Raw genomic sequence first — 25021 nt, 5'->3', positions numbered from 1 at the left:
GATCTGAATGTGTGGAAGAGTCGAAATGATGAAGTATGGATTACAGTGGGTTTTCAACGGGATTCGACTTACGAAAATGATATGATTTCTATGTTTATTGTATTTGTATCTTTTATAGTTTTATTACTCTTTGTAGTATTTTTATTGCTCTTTGTGGGTCTTGTACCTTTGTAATATATATAGGATAGAGGATTTGTTCCTCTTTGTTTTCGTACTGTATTTATACTTTTTAACTACGTGGCATTTTATATTTAACAAAAAATCCACTGCACCAGATAAAAATACGTGTGCATATATATATATATATATATATATATATATATATATATATATATATATTTAACTATTTTTAAATTTTTTCACACAGTGAAGTATAATTTTAGTTATTGATAAAAATTGAGCTGTTAAAATATGTGGGCCCGGTTCACCGCCCTGTATTGACCTTTTTGCCCTTCTCATTATTTCAAACATAAGTTTTGAAATTCCAAATCCTCTCAACATCTTTTCCATTCTAAAAAAAACCGACCAAAAACGAGATGGCACGAAGAGGAGACATCGGTAAAGGATACATGGGTATTACGGTAAGTATTTCCATAAAAAAATTATCAAAATCGTGAGTAATCGGTCGAAATTCGGGATTAAAATCCCAGAATTTCGTCTAGGCGGGCGCCGGAATCCATCTCCACCTACGGTGGAACGCTTGAACTATGCGTTCCACCGTAGGTGGAGATGCAGCGTGTCGAGCGATCCACCCTAAGGTGGATCGCACGGCGCACGCGCTCCACCGTAAGGCGGAGCGCGCGGCGCATGCGATCCACCTTAGGGTGGATCGCTCGACGTACGCGTTCCACTTAAGGTGGAACGCGTACAACGCATGCGCTCCACCTTATGGTGGGGTGCATGCGCCACCCGTTTGGCCTAAGGGCCAAACATTTGCGGCGCACTGGTCGGCCCTAAGGCCGACTGGTGCGCCGCACCCGTTTGGCCCTTAGGGCAGGTGGTGTAAACCACCCGCCCAGGCCAAAAAGGGGCAAATTTTGAATTTTTTTTAAAAAAAATTGCACGGACCGGGCGTAGGCAAACCCGAACGTATAGAAAAAAAAAATTATGTTAAATTGAATATACCTTATAAATAAATAATATTACAGGATAAGGAGGGAGCTGACCCTAGACGCACGTCTTCACGTCCTGTTACTGCATCTGCTCGGCGGGACCGGGAGGAGCAGCAGCGGTTTATGGCGGACGCCCGGAGGGCACATGCTGCACAGGCGGAGCGTGCTGAGGGACGGGATGAGGCGGCTCGTATAGACATGGACGGGGATGCTTCTATGCATCGTCCTAGTGCTGATACTATCCCCATAGATCGTGGCGTTGTGACGAGGGGTCGAGACGGACGATTTTCTTCTACCGCAGCATCTTCTTCTGGTAAGAGAAATTAAAAAATGTGTTTATTTGTATTTGTGTTAATCGTGATTATTGAAAAATATACTAAAAAATTAATGTCTACCGTTTGCTGTAATTTCAGGTAGCAGCAAGCGATCGAGGAGTGTAGAGGATGACTGGGTTGTGAAGGACCCCGTCCCCGGGGGTCCATTTGATGGTGCTGTGATCCCGAGCTTTTTGGGACATATTGCATGTGCTATATGGGCCGGTCAGGACAGGGGCGTCCTTAGGTGTCATACCAGATCAGGGTATTGCACGAAGCTGAGATTATGGTACAGTGGTTCTTCCCGGACGATTCAGTCGCGTATCGAGTCATCTGGCTTGTTCCATTTACCTGGTATTATGCACAGTCACATAGATGCTGCACTGATCACGGCATTTGTTGAGCGGTGGTAGCCAGACACGTCATCATTTCACATGCCATTTGGCGAGATGACCATTTTGATGCATGATGTGTGGGAGATATTGCGCATCCCCGTAGATGGTGCCATGGTGACTGCTGATGCGACTGTTGATGAGCTTAAGGAGTGCGTGATGGATTTGTTTGGGGTGACTCGGGTTGAGTTAGATGCCCGTCATTATGCTTCTGGTGGTATACGAGCCGCTTCCGTCATGGAGCGCTGTGGAGGTGATCGGATTCCTGAGACCCAGGCTATAGCTTGGACGTGGCTGATGCTCGGTTCCACCTTGTTCGTAGACAAGAGTGGTGACCGCATCCGACCTTCTTGTCTGTTAGACGTGCAGGACTCGGCGGCTGGAGCCGTTGGACTTTCTTGGGGATCAGCTGCACTAGCATATCTATACCGTCATCTTGGTATTGCTACCAGAGGAGATTGCGGGCAGATGACGGGTTGTATAACATTGCTCCAGTCCTGGATTTACGAGTATTTTCCTTGCTTCAGGCCACATCGAGAGGCAGTTACAGTTGACCCGGATCTTCCTAGGGCTTCGTTGTGGCCATCTATATCGATGGAGAAGAGCGATGAGCGGCTGAGAGCATTTCATGCCCGGCTTGATGTGTTGACAGCAGATGAGGTATACTTGCTTTATAATTATAAATACTATTCAATTAAAACAAATTTGTGTATTACTTGTATGTGTTAATGTAATTTTATACATCTGTAGGTCATGTGGATGCCGTATGGCCCTGATGCCATTACTGAGACCCCGATGACTCTATATTCTGGATGGATACGGTATCGGGATGTGATCGAGCCGTACATGCCGGGGCGATGCCTTCGACAGCTTGGACATGTGCAGACCATTCCTAGACCGATATTGTAGCCTTCTAAGGCTGTTCGCCCGTGGACCAGTTTGAAGTATCGTGTAGAGGTGCCAGCTGTGATGGTGCAGGGTATTTGGGACTCTTTTCCCCAGTCGTCCGTCCTTATACTGTCTGTATTCACTCCAGCACATACTCCATCAGATTGTGAGGATCAGTACATGCATTGGTACACCCGTCACTCACACCCTCGTCTACTTCCGGAGATTGTTGCACCCGGACCGGCTGTTTATACTCGCTTGAACAGTGAGATTGTAAGTTATTTTTGGTTTTCTTGACTGGTCTAGTAATGTGAAATGATATTTACTGAAATGTGAAATGATATTAACCTTGTTTTTTGTTCCTTACTTTTTTACAGTGGGTTAGTCGATTATCTGGCTGGGGTGAAACTGTGCTGGATCACATGAGTCATCTGGACGAGGATGCTGCGATTGTATATAGGCAGTCGTTAGAGGAGATTATGGATGCTTGGCATTTGGCCAAGTGAGTTATGACTTTATTTTGTAGTATTTTAGTACTATTTTGACAGAATTTGGTGGATTGATATTTTAGTACTTTTTTGTGGTATGTTTTGTTATTATTGCAAATTTAAGAATACATTAGAACGACATAAACTGCATAAACTGTAAAAATACATTAGAACGACATAAACTGAAAAAAGACATTACAATGACATAAACCGGAAAAAAAAGACATTAGTCACTATCTTCTTCGTACACCTGAATGTTTGGTGAAGATGTCGCTAGTACACCTGACTGTATTGCAAGGTATATCTCTTTCTCCTTTGCAATATTCGTCTCATATTCCACAGGAAAAATGTTCCATGGAGCATTTCCTCTATTTCTTGGCCAAGCTCGTCCTGGCAGGTAATCGTTCTTTGAAGCGCTGATACTCTGTAGTACTCGGACCTCTAATTTATAGCGATCCCAATTTTTCACGATCGAGTAAGGATAAGTTCGATGAACCTCATGAGAAATTTCAGACTCTGTCCATCTTAAAAAGATGATGGAGTTGAAATTTTTTTTAGGGATGATTCCCCTCTGATTATCACGCAATAGTCTGGCGAACATAGCTTTCCAGTCATCAATAGGCATAAACCACTTCAGAAATGTTTGAATATGACTAGGAATATTTCCTTCATTCAAATTGTTCAACCATTCCTCTAGAGCATATTCAAAAGGCATGTAATACATATAACATAAGAACCACAACATGTGTAGTGAGTATATTGGAAACTCACCAGCAGACGGAAGCTTGAAGCAAAACATAAATGGAAATTCAGGATGGAACATTGTTGGACTCACAAATGTCTCTCCATATACACGGATTGCGTAGTATTAATAATCAAGCATCTTCGTCGTGCAATCAGACTTATTCAAAGTTGAAACTATGCTTTTCTCGGGAGGAAAATTAGGGAACTCGTTGGTAAAATCAGATGAAGCCATTTATGTTTGAGAGTTTTTGTTGATCGTAATGTAAAGAGTAAATGTGGATAACTGAAGTAGCAACATTGTTTAATTTTATAGATGGAGAATATAGCCGTTGGAATATAGACGTTGGAATATAGCCGTTGGAATATAGACGTTGGAATGTGGATAACTGAAGTAGCAAAATTCATCAATATTCACCTGTAACATTACAGAACCACACAAAATTCATCACAATTCACCTGTAACATTACAGAACCACACAAAATTCATCAATATTCACCTGTAACATTACAGAACCACACAAAATTCATCTGTAACATTACAGAATATCAACCACTAATATCCCCTAAGTTGGGCCAATGTGGTCCACTGTGTCACCCTATCCTGATAGAACCACACATAATTCATCAGAATTCACCTGTAACATTACAGAACCACACATAATTGATCAGAATTCACCTGTAACATTATAGAACCACACATAATTCATCACAATTCACCTGTAACATTACAGAACCACACATAATTCATCAGAATTCACCTGTAACATTACAGAATATCAACCACTAATATCCCCTAAGTTGGGCCAATCTGGTCCACTGTGTCACCCTATCCTGATAGAAGCGCTCCCATCCTACAACGCTTTGGCCTCGGTGCACAAACCACCAGTGTACTATAGGGGGCACCGGAAAGTTAGGCGATAAATTTAAACGTATGTAGTGCTGGCAGTGATTCCCTAAATGAGCTATACAAATCTCACGTGATGGTCTTGTAGCAGTCGATGCGGCATACAATGGTAAGATAGTACCACACAACGCTAATGTGTCCCCACATGAGAAGCCAAATAACATGATAGCAGAATTGTACATGGTAGCAACCGGCCACAAGTCATCCCAAACGATCATCCAATAATCCGGCGTACAACCTGCACCGTCCCAACTTACTCTACGAAGAGCTGCATCAACAGTATCAACAAACACTCTTTGACACAAACAACGGTTAGCAATTACTTCATTTCGAATGTGATGCCTAACTGTCTGCCACGCTTCTTCGTCACCAAAAATGTAAGTTGCTACCGTACGGAAACCACAATTTCCATCACCTACAACGTCGTAGTATGATTCGACGTATGGTTTAATTATGCCAACTATTTTATCGGAATGTACGAATTCAGAACCATGATACGTTTTTCCATCTGCATTCATGTATATTAGTGTAAAACAACTCTATATTGCAAAACAGTTATAAAAAAAAGTTAGGTTTATCAGATATAATTTACCTGATGAGGCAGCATTATGTACCGAGGATGACGAGCTAATTCTGCCACTTCTACCATGACTCCTAGATGAACTAGTAGAACGAGCCCGTCCATGACGAGTTTCATTATATTCCCAAGAACTCGGCATACGTTTTGTGGATTTGCTCACCTTAGGTTGCCCCCGCACGTTAATTTTGACATCGGGTTCGGTGTACTGAGCTTGATCAGGGTGTAGTTGATCATGGATAAACATTGAAATATTACGCATTACGGATGGGTCGGCTTTAGAGACTTGGTCCACTAAGGACTTAAAATATCGATGCTCCTCGTTCAGATCATTACGCCCGTCATTTTCATCAGTGTGACCATGATTGATTAAAAGTGTTCTCCAAAACACGTGAACACTCTCAGAACTGATCATTTGTTCCAGATCACAAGCTCGTTTCAGTTCACATGCACATGGTATCTTATGCGATGTTCTCAATACACAACCGCAATGCACGTACACTTCATGGCTCAACCCTCTCATACACTCTAACTCTTGATTCAACAACTGCAGACAATAATGAGAGACTTTGAATACAAGTTGGCTTAATGGGCGTCCGGTGAAAGTGACTGCTTGATGAAGCCGCGACTGTTCAAGCATGTACCTGATACGAAGACAAAATTATTATTAGTTAGTGAAATGATACAACCCTAAATGCAAATTCCAAAATCGCAGTAGAAGAAATTGCAAATACCTTATATTGGTTGCTTGTGATTCAATCTGCTTGTGAACCTTCTGCCATACCGTGTCAAGGGACCCAGTTGCCGTATTGAGCCATTGCTTTAGACTAGCATGTTCGCTCTCCACTCGACAAGTAGTTGTGTTACCAAAATGTAGGAACTCCTTTGTCCAAGCAACAACAAACTTCTCCTTATGCACCAACCACGTCTCCTCAACATACGAGATAACTCCTTTGAACCTGCTCATCTTTTCCTTCATCATCATAAGATTGGTCTCGTACTCCTCAATGGTTAATGATTCTAATATTGTTCTCCATTTGTCATTCTTGAATTTAGAGGCAAGGCCTTTATCTCCAATGATTCTATACACACGATCTTCCACATCCTTATTAATATGCCAAGTGCATAGCAAGTGCGCTGCTTGTGGAAAAACTTCTTGTATCGGCTTTAATAACCCAAGCTCCCTGTCACTAACAACAACGGTCGGGTTAAGATCATCCCCAAGCAAAATCTTCAGCCTTTGCAAAATCCAACGATAGCTCCCTTCGCTATCTTGAAGTTATTATTGCATGGCGTCATCCCAACAATCTCAACAAACGGCATTTTGTACTTGTTTGTTTTGTACGTTGAATCAATGCCGATGTACCAGTGGTAAGTCCTGAACATATCAACTGACTCTGGATGTGCCATGAACACATGCGTTATCACACCTGAATCAGCCTGTGTGTAATTGACATATTTGTTCTCCACAGCAATATGGTAGAATTGACTAGCCAGGTCTCTACCTTCAAACGCGTCCCTCCTCATTTTGTCCCTGTAATTATATATGTGTTTAATTACTGAGTTGTCCTCTGGGTGTTTTTTTTTAACTGCTGCTAAAATAGCACAAGGCTTTGCTTGAGCTGAAGACATATCACGCACAATTTGTTTAGATGCGATACTGAGTCCGCTCATTTGCCGACTTCCCTCTGGATACATACGCATTGTATGGTTATGCATTCCAGTTAACCCAACCTTAGCCTTTATCCCCCATCCCGAAAGGTCTGCATGTTGATAGGCTTTAATCTGAAATTTACATCGGCACGCTTTAGTTTTACTTTTCCTAATTGCAGGATCTTCATCATTTTTCACAACACCTCTATATCGTTCACCCCGTGAACAGCGCAACAACTTCTGTTTACCCCCATTTTTGTGCGAAGATATTACAAGCTCAAACCCATTCTGAATAGCTATCTTTTTTGCCCAATCAATAGCATCCTGACTGGAGGGGAAAACGGTATCCGTTATAAAACGCGAACTATAATCAATGTTATCGGGGTTCCAATCTTCTATCGGTACCTGAATATACGAAAAATTTACATTAAAATTACAAAAAAAAAATACTTCGGGCCTATTTCTCCCGTTCGAAATTAGTTCGGGGCAATTTCTGCCCACTTTTGCCTGAACGGGCAGGCTACCCGTTCCACCATAGGTGGAAACGGGCAGCGCGTACTGCCCGTTCCAAAGGTGGAACGGGTGGCGCGTACCACCCGTTCCATGGGAGGAGCGGGTGGCGATTACCACCCGTTCCTTAGGCCGATCAGGTAGTTCATCCGATCGGCCTAAGGAACGGGTGGTAATCGCCACCCGCCCAGGCAAAATTCGAATAAAAAAAAATAAAAAAATGATTAATAACGTTTTTAATTCTCGTAATATTACCTCGTGTTCGAACTCATTGTCTTCGGGAATGTTTTGATCCATTTTTTTCAAATCCGGGATTTGTGCTCGGGAGAGAAAACTAGAGAGAGTTTTTAAGGTTTTAGGGGGAAAAAAAGTGGCAAGGGTAAAATGGTCAAAACAGTGCGGTGAAACGGAAATTAAGGGCGGTATTTAGCAATACCCTAAAATATTGTACCTTATTCCCTTTATATTTTAGTATTGATTCGTTTGACAGTAGACCGAAACCTACTGGCCCGTAGGTGGAACCCAAATCAATTATTTTGTAAGGCTGAATTTATTCTGAAATGGACCTACACATCCATCATTCCTTTCTAGCTCTCTTATGTTATGCCAATCCATTCTTGGTTATCCTTTCCTTCAGTGGCGGAACCAGGAGCTCAGATGATCCGGGGCTCACATATCAGTAAAAAAAAAATTCAAAACGTCTAAAAAAAAAATCAAAATTAACTGTGCAGTTGACGGCAAAATTTTAAAATTCAGCCCGTTAGGGCTGGGCAAAATTTTTTTAGCCTCCAACGCATTAAAATTGTAAAAATGTTGTCATTTTTTTTAGAAAGTAGCATTGAACTAATAGAAATTAAACGTGTTTACATTTTTTTTAATGGTAAAGACATATTAAAAATGAATTCAAAAGTGTTATCAAAATAAAAATAAAGAGTTCATTTAAATTAATTAATAATGGAAACATGTTTTTATAATTATTGAAAATTAAAATAAATAGAAACATTTTAAAAGAAAATGAAGACATAATAAAAATGAATATTAAATATGTTTACTTTTTTTTAATGGTAAAGACATATTAAAAATGAATTCAAAAGTGTTATCAAAATAAAAATAAAGAGTTCATTTAAATTAATTAATAATGGAAATATGTTTTTATAATTATTGAAAAATAAAATTAAAATAAATAGAAACATTTTAAAAGAAAATGAAGACATAATAAAAATGAATATTAAATATGTTTAATTTTTTTTAATGGTAAAGACATATTAAAAATGAATTCAAAAGTGTTATCAAAATAAAAATAAAGAGTTCATTTTTTTCTTTTGGTAGAAACAGGAAAAGAAAAGGACAAAAAATCAAAACAAAGAAACCTAACCTGGGATTAGCCTAGGGAAGCTAACCCCAATCTTATCTTCAAATAGAAGAGAAGAGAGAATATCAGTGATATTTGAAAGACAACATAGGACCTCTCAAATAAAAGTAAGCATTCTTAACCATCTTATCTATCTTTAAATATTGAAATAATACTACATAGAGTCAATATAATTCTCTCCAAAATATTATCGACACCAAAACTAAATTTTTTTTTCCCTCAATTCTCCGACGGCCTGCCGGGGCTCGAGCCCCCTAACTCCCCTTGGTTCCGCCCTTGCTTTTCTTTCCCACTTGGGTATATTTTGCTTTCAAAAGAAAAAAATTATAGGACTCAATATATGAATATGAGGATTAACTATAAAATTACAACTGAATCAAATTATAAATTTAATTTTGAATAAATAAATAAAATATATTTTACATTTTAATTTAAAAAATTTAAATTTCCATTTATAAATTCTGAACTCTAATGATCTTTTGTATAGTATCAGTTTGTAACATTTTCTAGTATCAATTATTTCAAACTTTTTTCCTATAAACTTAATATATGGATAAATAAGAACCTAACATCCATATAGCAAAAAATAATTAAAATAATTGTCGTGTTTACGGATCAAAAGTTGTGTAAGGACCAATGTTACCAAAATATTACATTAGAAAATTGTGTATACCAAACAAGCAAATGAGCTTTTAAGTAAAAAGAAAAATTGAGAAAGGGAAGATGATAAGGATTGAAGTTGGACTAAGTGAGCAAGCAATTACCATTGAAGTCCACCTCCTATTCAGCACGTTTCAGCAATAGTAGCAAAAAGACAACACACAGATGACACGGCAATAACAACATCTTTCTCGAAACAAGACTACAATTTTCATGTATGGACAAAAACCAATTGAAATCCTTGTCTTTTCAGCCATTAAGGAGCCACTTTCTGACTCACTTGATAAGAATGCTACCAATGCATACATAACTCTTACTATTTCTCATAATCCATTTAGCTAATTATATATCTCCCACTTTCCTTATCCAATAAAAATTCAACCTGCTACAACAAATTAACGAAGCAAACATGGGGACTGACAACAAAATACAAGTAAGCCACGAAACCATCAGCCAGGAAACACCATTGCTCCCTAAAACACAAGGAGATGGGAAAGAAAGCCATGAATTTAATGGAGCTTCATTTGTTGGAGCAGTTTCTAATCTTTCGACTACAATTATTGGTGCTGGAATCATGGCATTACCTGCCACTATGAAGGTTTTGGGACTTGGCCTTGGAATTGCTTTGATTTTGTTTGTTGCTGTTCTAACTGAACGTTCTATAGCATTTCTATTGAGATATAGCAAGGCTGGGAAAGTAGATTCTTATGGTGGAGTCATGGGTGATGCTTTTGGTTTTGGTGGTAAGAGATTGCTTCAGATTTGTGTGCTGCTTAACAATATTGGTACCCTAATTGTCTACATGATTATAATTGGTAAGTTTACTACTTACTACTTTGTTTCATTCATAGGCCCTGTTTTTACATCATTTTTAGCTTTAACATTCCAAGAACTAATTTAAGAATCTGCTGCTAAAACTTAATTTATTGGGATAAGCGTAGTAATTAACTTCAGGAAATTTATACAGCAATACAAACATCAGTTATAACTGACTTCCATAATTTCTCCTAAACATAAGTAATGACCGAATAACTTTTTCGAAATTCAAATAATTAAATAAAATATTATCTGCTAATAAATTAACTTACGTTTCCAACAAACTCCTCCTTGCCTTAGTATTTACAAACAACCAACTTGTTTCTCAAATATTTGAATCTTTCTTTTGGAAGAGCTTTGGTCAGCACATCTGCAATCTGCTTCTCTGTTTTGCAATAAATCAGCTTGACTTCACCATCTTTCTACTTTTCTCTCAAGTGATAGAGTTTGATGTTGAAATGCTTTGTTTTCCCATAGAAAATAACTGCTTGATTGTCTACAAATATCTCTGTTGGCTGAAACTGCTTCATGTCTAAATCTGCTAAGCGTATTTTAATCAAATCTCAACACTTCCTCTTGATTCAAAGTTTGTTTTGATGATGTACTTCCCATCACCATTCTAGAATTGGAGCACTTCTCTCCAAATGCTTCATATTGGTGCACATCTCACCAATTTCAAAACAATGTTTTCCCTTTGTGCCAACAATCGTCTTCATGGTGACCGGGCTTGCTACAGATAGCACATTTGGACTGAGCTTTTCCTTTTGAAGATGAACCCTTTGCCATATAAGCACCTTCAACTACTTGTTGGGTTCCTTCTTTTCTTAAACTTCTTCTTTGCTCTTGTGCATGTAGAGCATTGATTAATTCAGACAAGGAAATTTGACTGATATCTCTGGAATCTTCCAGAGATGAAATTTTTACCTCTAATCTTTCGGGCAAACTTACAAGCACCTTCTCTACGATCCGGCTATCGGGTAGATCTTCTTCCATCAATCGGATTTTATTTATCACCGTCATTAGTTTATCAGAAAACTCTTGTAGAGTCTCATTTTCTTCTTTTGAGATTTAACTATTGCATTCTTCTTGTTCTATCATTACCATGATAGACCCTTCAAAGTATCCCAAGCTTGCTTGGCAGTTTCACAACCCATAATTCTTGGAAAAATGGACTCAGCAACACCGGCATGGATTGGAGACAAGGCTCTTGGACCTTTCATTTTTTCGTATTCATGAGCTCGAATTTGATTGAGTGGCGGATTGTTTCCAAGAGGTTGTATCTCCCTCTCAGTTTCAACCCACTGCCATAACCCAATACCTTTCAAGTGGGTTTTCATTTTGATTGTCCAAACTTGATAATTTTCTTTATCAAAGATTGGAGGTGAAAGATTTGTTGGATTATTTGTTACCATTTTTCTCCCTCTCACTCACAAGTCCCTCAAAGATAAAAAAAAAAAGCTCTGATACCAATCTGTAGTAATTAACTTTTAAGAGTTTGGAACCAACACTAACTTCTATTGAACTTCAGGAAATTTATACAGCAATACAAACATCAGTTACAACTGACTTCTATAACTTCTCCTAAACATAAGCAATAACTGAATAACTTCTCCTCAATTCGAATAATTAAATAAAACATTATCTGCACGTTTCCAACAATAAGTTGCAAAATTAGCCTTTGGTTATTGAGAGAGAGCGGATTTAATCTTGGCCTATAAAACAATGTATATGTTCTGCACTCTCCAACCTTTAATAAGGTTTGAAATTGCAAGTCTTATGCTAATGAACATACTCATCTTCAGTTTGTGAGGCTTGAAATTGCACAGTGTGGAAAATGTTAAACTTAGAATTGCATTATTTTATATGCCTAAGCTATAGGGAATTTGTAACTTATCCCTAATTTATATGATTTGGATGGTTTTCAAAATCAGCAAGGGCAAAATGTTGTGTATGTGAATTGGAGTCTGATCATTTTCATATCGTTGGCTGTGTAGGTGATGTGATTTCTGGAACATCTTCAAGTGGAATTCATCATTCTGGATTATTGGAACAATGGTTTGGTAACTACTGGTGGACTGGCCGTACTTGTGTTCTTCTTTTTGTGACTCTTGCTGTGTTTACTCCACTAGCATTCTTCAAACGGATAGGTCAGCCAGCCTCTATTCATCTTTTTTAAACTCATTTTTCATCCTTGTTTAGGGGTATCAAAATGGATTCATGAGTTATAAATGAGTGCATATTCTGACTCTTGCAGATTCACTGAAATACACATCAGCCTTAGCAGTAGGACTTGCAGTTGTTTTTCTGGTTATCACTGCTGGAATCACAGTGTTCAAGTTAGTGAATGGAAGTATTGGGATGCCTAGATTACTTCCTGATGTTACTAATTTAACATCATTCTGGAATCTTTTCACAGTTGTGCCTGTTCTTGTCACAGCATTCATCTGTCATTTCAATGGTAACTGTTTTTCTCATCTTCAAATGTTTGATTGTAATGTTTTCCATTTAGAATTGAATATCTAAACAAGGCCTTGAATTTTCTGCAGTTCATACAATCCAAAATGAGCTGGAAGACTCTACTATGATACAGCCAGTTGTATGGACTTCATTAGCTTTGTGTTCAACTGTGTATATTATGACAAGCTTCTTCGGTATACTCCTATTTGGAGACTCGACTTTGGATGATGTGTTGGCTAATTTTGACACCAACCTTGGTGTCCCTTACAGCTATGTCCTGAATGACATTGTTCGAATCAGCTACGCTCTCCATCTTATGCTTGTCTTCCCTGTTGTCTTCCATCCGTTGCGCCTAAATCTGGACGGTCTTATTTTTCCCTCAGCCAGGCCTTTGGTTTTAGATAACTGTAGGTTTATATTGATAAGCATATCACTCATATTTGTCATCTATATCGGTGCAAATTTCATCCCAAACATCTGGGTTGCTTTCCAGTTCACTGGAGCAACTTCTGCTATTTGTCTTGGATTTATATTCCCAGCTGCCATTGCCCTCAGGTGTGATGCTGAATTGCCAGTCTTATCTTCTTCTAGCCTAGAAAAATGTTTCTTCTCCTGCTCTAAAATCTGTGAACTTTTTTCTGAATTTTCAGGGATTCGAATTCGGTTGCATCTAAGAAGGATAAGATTGTGTCCTTATTCATGATATTTCTTGCTTTGTTCTCAAGTTTGGTGGCCATATACAGTGATGCCTATGCCCTTTTCAGAAAGAGTCCCTCTCCAAGACAATGATTCTAACGCCAAGAAAACGATGCTAAAGCAGCAAGGTATTTGTCATTTGCTGAAAGATCACAGTTAAATGAAAGAAATGCTCAAACTTGTGTACATGTATAAAATATGTAATGCTTTGCAGGGTCTATCTCCATAGATTAGTTTTTGTATTTTTCATAGAGCTTGGTGTGGATTCTATTCCATTTCTATAAATTTGCTGGCTGCTATGTAAATATGTAGAAATTGACTTTTGACACTCCCAATTTCTGGATTGTTTCTCACTGTCAGTACCTTGGAAAATTTTAATTCCTCTATTCAATCTTTATAATCTGGTTATGATGGGAAATTTCAAGCTTTAACATCCTTTTTACGTCATAATTTATAGGGTAATTAATTTATTAGTCCCTATATTTTAACATAACACTCTGTTTAGTCCTGTATTTTCAAAAACACATGGTAAGGTCCCTAACCTTTTTCTCAGTGAACTGTTTAGTCCTTCCATCTGTTTGTTAGATTTTTTATTCGGAAATGACTAAATTACCCTTTACTATTTACTTTCAAACTTCTGAAGAGGAAATCCAATTTAGAAGAAGAAGCTATTTGTATGGAGAACAAGAAAAAGAACAGACCCAATGCTTACGAATTTGAACAATTAAGAAGAAAATCAAGAAGAAGAACAATCAAAGTTGATTTCAGATGCATTAGAGTTTAGAGGAAAGGAAAATAAAGGAAAAGAAGAACGCAAATCCAAATTGACTAACAGAATCTTCATGAGAGTCTAACGGCAGGGGCTAAACAGTTCACCGAGAAAAACGTTAGGGACTTTACCGTGTATTTTTGAAAATACAGGAACTAAACAGTGTGTTTTGTTAAAATATAGGGACTAATAAATTAATTACCCTAATTTATATTCAACATAATGGCTGTAGTTTTTTTTGTTTATCCTGTTAATTCTAAATTCTATCTCTCACGACATGTGTTATTTGATTAACAAGTTTTCCGGTTTTACTGTCACATTGTTTCTAAATCACCAAGCCAAGCACATAAATCAACCATTGGTCCTGTCACGATTCAAATTAGGCCATGATCGGCGCATAAATTACGATAACATTATGCCAGCCTTAATTTTGAACTATAAAACTCCAAAATTTACTAACCAAAATATTAAACTTGATTCAATTACATCATAAAATTTATAAAAAAAAAACTGCACAAGTCTAAACTTTCACAATCAAAAGTCTCCAAAGATTAAAATATTATTCAATCTAACAGTCTCCTTGCAACTTTGTATTTGGGGTTATTGTTGGGAATTTTCTGGATTGCGACAATTTAGCAGAAGCAATAGATCTCAAAGCACAAGCAATATACTGCTAAGAAAATAATAGCTTAAGACTTGAAGATAATTTTATTAAGTTTATGAGGTGTACAAGAAGGTGTTCTCTAGAAATTTCTAGAGTTACAATGAGATAAAACAAAAATAGTAGCACTCAGGTGTTTCCCGAAAATATCCTGGAATAATTATCTTACTATTTTGTCTCTCCCCATGGACTACCCTCAATATTTTTGAACTCTCAATGCTCTCAAAAACTCACAACTCTCAATTATCTTCCACTCTCAATGCTCCCAACTCCCTCACATTTTTCTTTTTCTCACTTTCTTTCTCTGTATTTTCTATCTTCTGCTTTTATAGCAAAGATATTCAACATGTCAACTAGAGCAGTGCTCTAGTTGACATTTTTCACCAAACATTAATCAGGTGGCACCGAATTCCGTGTCAACCCAATTAATAAATCAATTAAAAAAAATTCTTTAATAATTAACAAATTATAAAATCAATAACTCATTACTACAAATTACAAAAATAGTCCCTCATTAATTGAGACTTCACAACAATTCTTTTTTTTATTTAATTGTTTTAAATTAATAGTTAATTTTCTTAACAGTTATCTCATCAATAAGAATCCTAATTTGTAAACGTGGTATGAGATTTTTGTTTATGCGAACGAAAACCTTAGTGAGTAGCAACTATAGCACACAACAGAAAAGGGAACATGGTACAGTGTAACAAAGTGGTGATACTGCATACCACTGAGGCCAGATAAATGGTAAACGCACTCCCAATAATAGATACATAACAAATAATTGCATTCACCAATCTTACGCATGATTCTAATATTGACACCACTGACGAAAAAACTGACAATTGACATTGTGACTCGAAGACAAATGCAACGTCCTAATGTTATAAAAATCAGTAAGACGTCAGATAACAAATACAAATACACTGTGCACTCGTACTAGTTTAAAAAAAAAAAGTTATCTCCAAGAATAGATTAGTTTCGGATAAGTCAAGAATAACTTAAATGATTACAGAAGTTTCATACTTCCAACTATGTCAAATTTTAATAATAGTAACCCATTTCCACCAGTATCTACTTCCATTTTCCCAGAACAATATCAAGTTTCCTTCCCAAATCTTCTGATTTACGTCTACTATCCAATCTCTATTCTAAGTCTCCATCTATTTCTGCTCCTCCTCGCATATCTATTTCCAATTTCATTGGCATGACATTTTCTAGCAATCGCGACAACGACAACATTGATGGAAAATCTGCCTCTAGCAGCACTAACAGAATTTCAGATTCTCCGGCGACTGAGGATGGGTGATTAGACGAGGAAGATGGTATTAAAATAATATAAAAATAAAAATAAAATAGTAAAAGAAAAAGAAAAAAACCAACACCGACTTAATTAGTACTATCTAGAATTTTGTAGACTTTTGTCAAATATTAATGTTGATTTTTTGGGTCATCCACCGACCAAATTTTGTGTGGTGGTAATTGATTCTAATATACTATAAATAGAGGCATAGCTTATGAACTATGTGTCCAGGAAAAAGAGAATAAACATAGTGTGAGTTTAGAGTTGTGAGTTGGTGAGCTATAGTGAGTTTCTAAAAAAAAAAAAAAAAAAAAAATTAATAAAGGTTGTTTTTGTCCAAATAATAATTTTATTCAATTAATTTAGTCATCTATTCTCAACAAGTGGTATCAGAGCGGGCGGTCAGGGACCGGTACGTGGTCGAGTGCAAGCAGACGGTCAGGGACCGGGAGTCGAGTGCTTCGAAAGTTCGCGATCTGGGATCGTGGTGGTACGAGGTATTTTTGGCGTGCAGTCCGGGACTGTAAAAATTATTGGTATGTGTTACTTGGTTAATTAAAGGAGATAACCTAGTCGTCATGGCAGACATGTCTACCTCGGTAAGCACTCTGGAAAAACTCAATAATAATAATTATAGTACTTGGAATACTCGTATGCAATTTTATCTGCTCGGTCAAGATTTGTGGGAGACTGTTGGAGGAAACGAAACAGCGCCTCCGACGGAACAAAACGACCTTAAGAAATGGAAGGTCAAGTGTGGTAAAGCTATGTATGCTTTATCAATTTCGGTGGAGGACGATTTGCTACAACGCATCAAGGATGCTAAAACCCCCAAAGAAGCATGGGACACTCTTGCCGGATTATTTGCAAGAACGAACGATGCCAAACTCCAACAACTCGAGAACGAGTTACTGTCGGTCTCGCAAAACGACATGACGGTGAGTCAATACTTTACTAAAGTTAAAACTTTATGTAAAGAAATTTCAAAATTGGATCCTGAAAATAAAATTACTGAAACAAGAATGAGAAGAATAATAGTCCATGGGTTGCGTCCCGAATTTAACGCGCTTGTTACGGCAACCCGTGGATGGGCTAAAGAGCCAAGTTTAAATGAATTAGAAAATACCTTGGCTAATCAAGAGGCTCTAGACAAGAAAATGTCTAAAGTCTCAGTTAATGATGAAGATAAAGCTTTTTTTAGCAGTAAAAAGAGCAAGGATCCAAAAATGACGAGATCGAGAAATGGCGAAAGATTCAAACAAGGATGGCAGAAAAGGCAACAAGGAGGGAGTTGGCAACAAGGGGGAGCTCACCATAACCACAAGCAAACACACGAGAAGACACATCGACACAAGAATGACCAATGCTATAATTGTGGTAAAAGAGGCCACTATGCTCGAGACTGCAGATACAAGAAAGCAGAAGGAAACGCTGCAACATCCACACATGCTCAAGATGAAAGAGAAGAAGATTGGGACTTCGAGGCTTCGTGTGCAATTATACAGCCAATGATATATGACACAATCATGCCCTCCAAAGTAGATGCACATGATGAGCTAGCACTTACCGCTGTAAGTAATAAATTTATCAATTATCATAATGATTGGATAATGGACTCTGGATGCTCTAATCATATGACAGGAGATAAGGAAAAATTATCAAGCATAACAGAGTATAAAGGGGAGCGAGTTGTTGTCACCGCGAACAACTCAAAACTACCAATCACACATGTTGGGAAGACGATGGTCGTGCCTCGATACAACTCTAAGGAAGTGCAATTGGAGAATGTATTCCATGTACCTGGGATGACAAAGAACTTGATATCAGTGTCGCAGTTGACATCCTCGGGCAACTACATGGTATTTGGTCCAAACGACGTGAAGGTGTATCGAAGTCCAAAGCTGACGAGCACACTGCTTATGGAGGGAAGAAAACTTGAGTTTGTCTACGTAATGTCAGCACAAACAGCTTATGTAGACAAAGCCAGAAAGAACGAGACAGCCGATCTGTGGCATGCACGCTTGGGACATGTGAGCTATCATAAGTTAAAGGTGATGATGAAGAAGTCGATGCTTAATGGACTTCCTCAACTTGATATTCGAGATGACATAGTATGTGTCGGATGCCAGTTCGGGAAACACACCAGTTGCCGTATAAAGATTCTTAGATTACGAGCCTTACAAGAAATGGAAGATCGACCCGATGCTGCTCACTTATGCTCCATCATCTTCGGGCATTGCAGATGAAGTAGATGGCGCTGGTGCAGTTGCTATCGTGGAATAGCTTTCTTCCCTGTCTCCCTTACCTTTTACAGCTGATTTCCCGCACTCTCTTTGGTTGAGTGAGGAGTTCCTTGCCTACCTAGAATCTACTTTTTTTCTTTCTGTATGCAGGATGTCCTTGTAAACCACTCTCTTATTTGCTTGTAGCTGAGCGAGTTATCGAATATTCGTTCTTCTTTCCAATCTTTATTGCTGCTGATGGCCCGCAGCCCATCGTTAGGAATTGTCTAAGTTCGTTTTTATGTGTCTCTAGAGCCCGTAGCTTGCAATCATTCAAACGAGCTAGGCCGAGGTTCCTGTTGATAAAGCGAACCTAACCGGTAAAACCATATCTGTCTGATGGAGCCAAACCTAAGCCAAAGACCTAACTCCTTTCGAGGTGAGCGAACCAAGCAAGACATCTAGGCTGCTAAGCCAAAGCCAATCCCAAAAGAGGTGCTAAAAATAGATACCTCTTTCTAGTAACTGGTTGCAGCTGTTGTTTTCACAGTCTTTTCTCTCAAGTTTTGTAGAGGAAAACAGGCGTTTAAGGTATGTTTGAGGAGGGAGTTATCAAGCTAGCTTGCTTGCGTTATAGGCCTCTTTAGCGGCCATTCCTTGATAACTACTTTTGTTAACGGCTTGAATGTATGTCTTCGAAGTCTGCTTCAATCAACAAATGTGCTGATTTTACGGATTGAGATTGGATTCCAGTAAGGGCAGCAGGCTATAGAGTCTTTCCTGTGCTTCTCTTTCTTTGATGCTTACTTGTTATTCTCTTCTCCCGAAGTCAGTCCTTGAATGCGGATTTGCCTTATGTTAGATTCTTTCCCGAGGAAGGGACTAAGATAGTCAATCAACTCGTCCACCACTAGCTATAAATGTCTTGCTGTCTTCTAACTCTCTTCCCCGAAAAAGACTTCTTTTTCGAAGAAAGACTTCGAGAATAGAAAATGAGTTGGTTGTTGACCAACGTAAAGCAATCGAATCTCCTGTATTAAGCAAATCAATTGCTACTTTCTCAAGCGATCAGTACGCTACTTCCGTTTCTACTCTACCAGACGGTGACCGGCTCAATAGAGCACCTTTGGGCGTTGGCTTTTCGAAAGGGAAAGAAAGCAGGGACTTCACGCTCGATCAAGCTTTTCTTCTCTTCTATACGATATTTCATTTCTTCTTCTTTCTTCGGGATGGATTGCTCGCCCTTTGGGTCCCTTCGGTCTTCTATAGCTCGCCCGCTCGAGTTGGTGCACTCTGATGTATTTGGTCATGTGAAGCAACCATCAATTAGTGGTCATCAATATATGATAACTTTTATTGATGATTTCTCAAGATACGTGTGGGTATATTTTATGAAAAACAAGTCAGAAGCATTTAGCAAGTTCCAAGAGTTCAAGGAGAAGGTCGAGAAGGAACTTGATCAGAAGATCCAATGCCTTCGCACTGACAATGGAGGAGAGTATACTTCGCACGAGTTCTCAAGATACTTACAAGATTGCAAGATTCAACGACAGTTGACTTGTCCTAATACTCCACAACAAAATGGTGTAGCAGAGAGGAAGAATAGACACCTTGCAGAGATATGCAGGAGTATGTTACATGCGAAGAACGTTCCACCACGGTTCAGGGCAGAATGTATGAAGACAGCTGTAGATGTTATCAACAAACTACCACAAGCACCACTTGGATTTATTTCACCCTTCGAGAAGATATGGAAGATCATACCCACTGTAAGTCACTTTCGAGTATTTTGTTGCGTATGTTATGTTTTTGTTCCTAATCATTTACGCAGTAAGTTTGATAAGAAAGCTATAAGATGCATCTTCGTGGGTTATGATAATCAAAGAAAGGGGTGGAAGTGTTGTGACCCAACAACAGGAAGGTGTTATACGTCAAGAAATGTGGTGTTTGACGAAGCTTCATCCTGGTGGTCCCCTCATGAAGTTGTATTACCCGATTCAAAAGAAATCGAGGAGAAATTACAGGAAAGACTTGAAAGGGACGAGGCGGCTAGAGAAATCATTCCAGAAGTGGAACCGGTAGAAGAAAACCTTGGGACCAAGTCACCTGAGAAGACTCAATCTCCATGGCGTACATGAGTACATCATCAAACACCTGAAGAAGAACGACTAAGTCAACTCGAGGAGATCATTAATGATGATAAATCAACAGAAGAACAACAATCACCGGTGCGAAGGTCAACAAGAAAAAGGAGACCAAATCCTAAGTATGCTAATGCAGCAGTGATTGAAGAATCAATTAAGGAGCCCGAGACGTACGAAGAAGCATCCTCAATTAAGGAGTGGAGAAAGGCTATGCAAGAAGAAATAGATGCCTTGAAGCAGAACGAGACTTGGGATTTAGTTCCCAAACCCAAAGATGTGAAGCCTATTTCATGCAAATGGGTTTATAAAGTAAAGCAGCGCCCTAACGGTTCAATTGAGAGATATAAAGCTCGATTGGTAGCTCGAGGATTCTCACAGAAGTATGGTCTGGACTATGACGAGACGTTTAGTCCAGTTGCAAAGATCACCACAGTACGTGTTCTACTAGCACTTGCAGCCAGCAAAGATTAGAAGCTGTTTCAAATGGATGTGAAGAATGCTTTCTTACATGGAGAATTGGATCGAGAAATTTACATGGATCAACCTCAGGGGTTCGAGAGCAAGGCTCAACCAAACTATGTATGCAAGCTAAAGAAAGCATTGTATGGATTGAAGCAAGCACCAAGAGCATAGTATGGGAAAACAGCAGAGTTCCTGATTCAAAGTGGCTACATGATGGCACCAGCTGATTCCAGTTTGTTCGTGAAGGTCCAATGTGAGAAGTTGACTATAGTATTAGTTTATGTTGATGATCTGATCATTACAGGTGATGATGTTGCTGAGATCAATCAAGTCAGAGCCAACTTATCAGTACGATTTCAAATGAAATCATTGGGAGAGTTAAATCATTTCCTTGGTCTTGAAGTTGAACGCACGAAGGAAGGACTTTTCTTGTGTTAGCATAAGTATGCTAAAGATCTTTTGGAGAAGTTTGGGATGCTCGAATGCAAGCCTATTACAACTCCAGTAGAAGTACATGTAAAGTTATGTTCCACTGAAGGAAAGGACTTAGAAGATGTTACGATGTACAGACAACTAGTTGGAAGCCTGATCTATCTCACTCTGACGAGACCAGACATATCATATGCAGTAAGTATGGTAAGCCGGTTTATGCAGAATCCGAAGAAGCCTCATTTAGAAGCTATTCGGAGAATTCTACGATATATTCGAGGTACGATGGATTATGGTATTTTATACAAGAAATGAGGAAAGAGTGAGGTGTGTGGATATTGTGATGCTGACTATGCTGGAGATCATGACACAAGACGTTCGACTACAGGTTATGTGTTTAGTCTCGGATCGGGACCTATATCTTGGTGCAGCAAGAGACAACCTACGGTTTCATTATCAAGTACCGAGGCAGAGTACAGGGCAGCAGCAACTACAGCTCAAGAATGCACATGGTTGATACAACTCATGAAGGATCTTCATCAGCCAGTCGATTACTCGGTACAGTTATATTGTGACAATCAGTCAGCGATACACTTGACTGAAAATCCAATGTTCCATGCCAGAATGAAACATGTCGAGGTGCATTATCATTTCGTACGAGAAAAAGTCTTACGTGGAGACATCTCGATGCAGTATGTGAAGACCGAAGATCAAGTGGCTGACATATTCACGAAAGGACTTAATGGTGTAAAATTCGAACAGTTCAAAAAGCAACTTGGAATGACAAGTAAGCACGAGATATTAAGTCGGTGCTGAGGGGGAGTATTAAAATAATATAAAATTAAAAATAAAATAGTAAAAGAAAAAGAAAAAACCCAACACCGACTTAATTAGTACTATCTAGAATTTTGTAGACTTTTGTCAAATATTAATGTTGATTTTTTGGGTCATCCACCGACCAAATTTTGTATGGTGGTAATTGATTCTAATATACTATAAATAGAGGCATAGCTTATGAACTATGTGTCTAGAAAAAAGAGAATAAGCATAGTGCGAGTGTAGAGTTGTGAGTTGGTGAGTTATAGTGAGATGTATTAAGTTTCTATCAAAAAAATTAATAAAGCCTGTTTTTGTCCAAATAATAATTTTATTCAATTAATTTAGTTCTCTATTCTCAACATATGGAAAAGTTGGTCGCATATGGTTACTCCCTGAGGATGACAAGTTTGGCTCGATTTTAACAACTCAATTACAAGCTAATTTAGATGGTTTTAATTTTGTGTAGAAAAAGTTGTTTTTCTTCCTCTATTTGTATCGAAGCAGATTCAAAAAGAACATGGATAGATCTGCTGAATATTTAGACTGTTTTTATACTGGTAACATGAATATAGTTTTTCAAAAAATGAATTTCTATGTAAATTTTCCAAAATTTATATTGAAAGTTGATTTTGTATGTAATTTCATTTTTATAAAGGACAAGAACGGACCTGTTCCAAAGGCCCACGGCTCTAACACAAGAATTTTCAGCGAAGACAATTTGTATAAACAATTAAAGAAACCTCAATGTCAACAAATTGGAACAAAATGAATTCAATAAGACAAGAAAGCATCCAAAACTTTATGCCATGAAAAGAACATAGTTCCAATTATTATGTATTAAATAAGGTGCTTGTAGAAACTAGGGATAGCAATATGCGTTGATATATATCGATTTCAAATCCTTATCCGTTTATTTTTTAATTATCCATACCTATTTCATTATCCTAATGGATATATTTTCTATAAATCATACTCGTTCCATTTAATTAACGGGTACCCTTATCCATTAAAAATCAATATATAAAACAAAAAACATTATAAATTTAACAAAGTATAAATTTAATAAATCATCCGTCTAAAAATTGCACAAATTGAATCTTAATCAATAATAATAAAACATTAAGGTATCACTCAATGGTTGAAGAACAAAATGTTGGGTTTGAATCCAACATCTTATATCTAAAAAACAACAATATTTTTTTGACATATAAAAAGATTTATTACGGGTAACCTTGGAGATATTCTCATACTTGTCACGGGTGATTTTTTGATCTTATACATTCTATACTATTTTATACAGGATATATATAGTTCCAATAGTGTCGGGTACCCGCGGATACAGTATCCGTTTTCATCCCTAGTAAAAACCCACTAATTTATCAAATAAAGTTTGGGTTGAAACTAAAATAAGACAAATAAAACATTTGAGGTAATTTAGATATTTTAAATAAGGTACTTTTCTAGAGCGAATCGGTCCAGTCCCACACTGAGCTACATCAATGCATACATGTATCCATATCTGACTGTACAAGTATTGCAGTAGTGCTTCCTACACAACTACACATATACTGGATGCATGGACCTTATTTATATTCATTCCCACGAATAGAACAGGTCTCGGACATTTTATGATTATAAATCAATGGATACTTCATACATGTTTCATTGCACAAGATATAAACATCACGAATTATTGCCTTTATTCATAAAACACATATACAATGTATTCAACAATATACAAATGTCTAATACATATTACAAGACCAATACCAATGAACTAGGGCACACCAACAATGATATGCATGGGACAAAACTGTTATGCATGGGACTTACCACTGTCTAAAGGTAAGGTTTTAATCTATTGACTATACATTTTGTTACTGTTTTATAAGCCACATTACAAAGGTTTATCGGTCTAAATTGGGACACCATTTTGGGATTCTTTACCTTAGGTATTACAGTAAGTAAAGTTTCATTCCAGCTAGGTTGTATACTTGACAGGTTCGAAGGATTGAGATAACTGAGTCGCAAAAAAAAGGGTCCCTACCTGTGGCCAAAGCTTCTGAAAGATGCCTGCCTGGAAACCATCCAGTCTATGAGCCTTGAACGGGCTCATGTAAAAAACGGCTCATCTAACATCATCCCGAATAAACGGATGGGAGATAGCGTCAGTCGCATCCCTAGGAAGAACATGGACAAAGTGGGAAGTGATGAGTGGATCCCGTGTAGTCATATCTTCAGAATAAAGTTGCTTAAAGAAATCTGAGACCATCCCATTTAGTGTGTCTGCATTCCAAATCCACGTCCCAGAAACATCCCTTGGGCCTTCAATTCTGTTACGATGCCGTCTGATGAGAGTGGAAGTATGGAAAAACGAAGTGTTCCTATCGCCAAAGCATAACCAATTTGTCCGAGACTTTTGAAACTAGTGTATTTCTTCTTGAAAGAGCACAGTGTCAAGTTCTGCTTGTATTTTAGCTTCCAAACAGATCAGACCATCATGTATTCTCACCCCATGCATCTCTAAACACCCCGCAACCGTCAAAGTTACTGATTTTTCCTAGTGTAAATATTCCCAAACACTCGTTTGTTCCAATTGGACATGATAGGCTTCAATTTGTGCAAGTTA

The 25021-nt window shown here is 38.0% G+C and overlaps 2 protein-coding genes across 2 annotated transcripts; both read left to right on the top strand.

Annotated features, from left to right (window-relative positions):
* The first annotated feature begins 433 nt into the window (after window positions 1–433).
* LOC136204202 (uncharacterized) lies at window positions 434–2169 on the top strand. Its single transcript, XM_065995445.1, has 3 exons — window positions 434–581; window positions 1149–1425; window positions 1526–2169. Exons 1-3 carry the CDS (start codon window positions 537–539, stop codon window positions 1837–1839), a joined length of 636 nt encoding a protein of 211 aa, XP_065851517.1. The 5' UTR covers window positions 434–536; the 3' UTR covers window positions 1840–2169.
* A 7742-nt stretch (window positions 2170–9911) lies between these two features.
* LOC136233985 (amino acid transporter AVT6A-like) lies at window positions 9912–14625 on the top strand. The gene is made up of 5 exons (XM_066023727.1): window positions 9912–10429; window positions 12425–12577; window positions 12685–12888; window positions 12977–13442; window positions 13538–14625. Exons 1-5 carry the CDS (start codon window positions 10024–10026, stop codon window positions 13674–13676), a joined length of 1368 nt encoding a protein of 455 aa, XP_065879799.1. The 5' UTR covers window positions 9912–10023; the 3' UTR covers window positions 13677–14625.
* The last annotated feature ends 10396 nt before the right edge of the window (window positions 14626–25021 follow it).

This window comes from Euphorbia lathyris, chromosome 1, assembly GCF_963576675.1.
Source record: "Euphorbia lathyris chromosome 1, ddEupLath1.1, whole genome shotgun sequence".
NCBI lineage: Eukaryota > Viridiplantae > Streptophyta > Magnoliopsida > Malpighiales > Euphorbiaceae > Euphorbia > Euphorbia lathyris.
The sequence above is the reverse complement of the archived record's forward strand: the minus strand, read 5'-3'. Positions and strand labels throughout refer to the sequence as shown.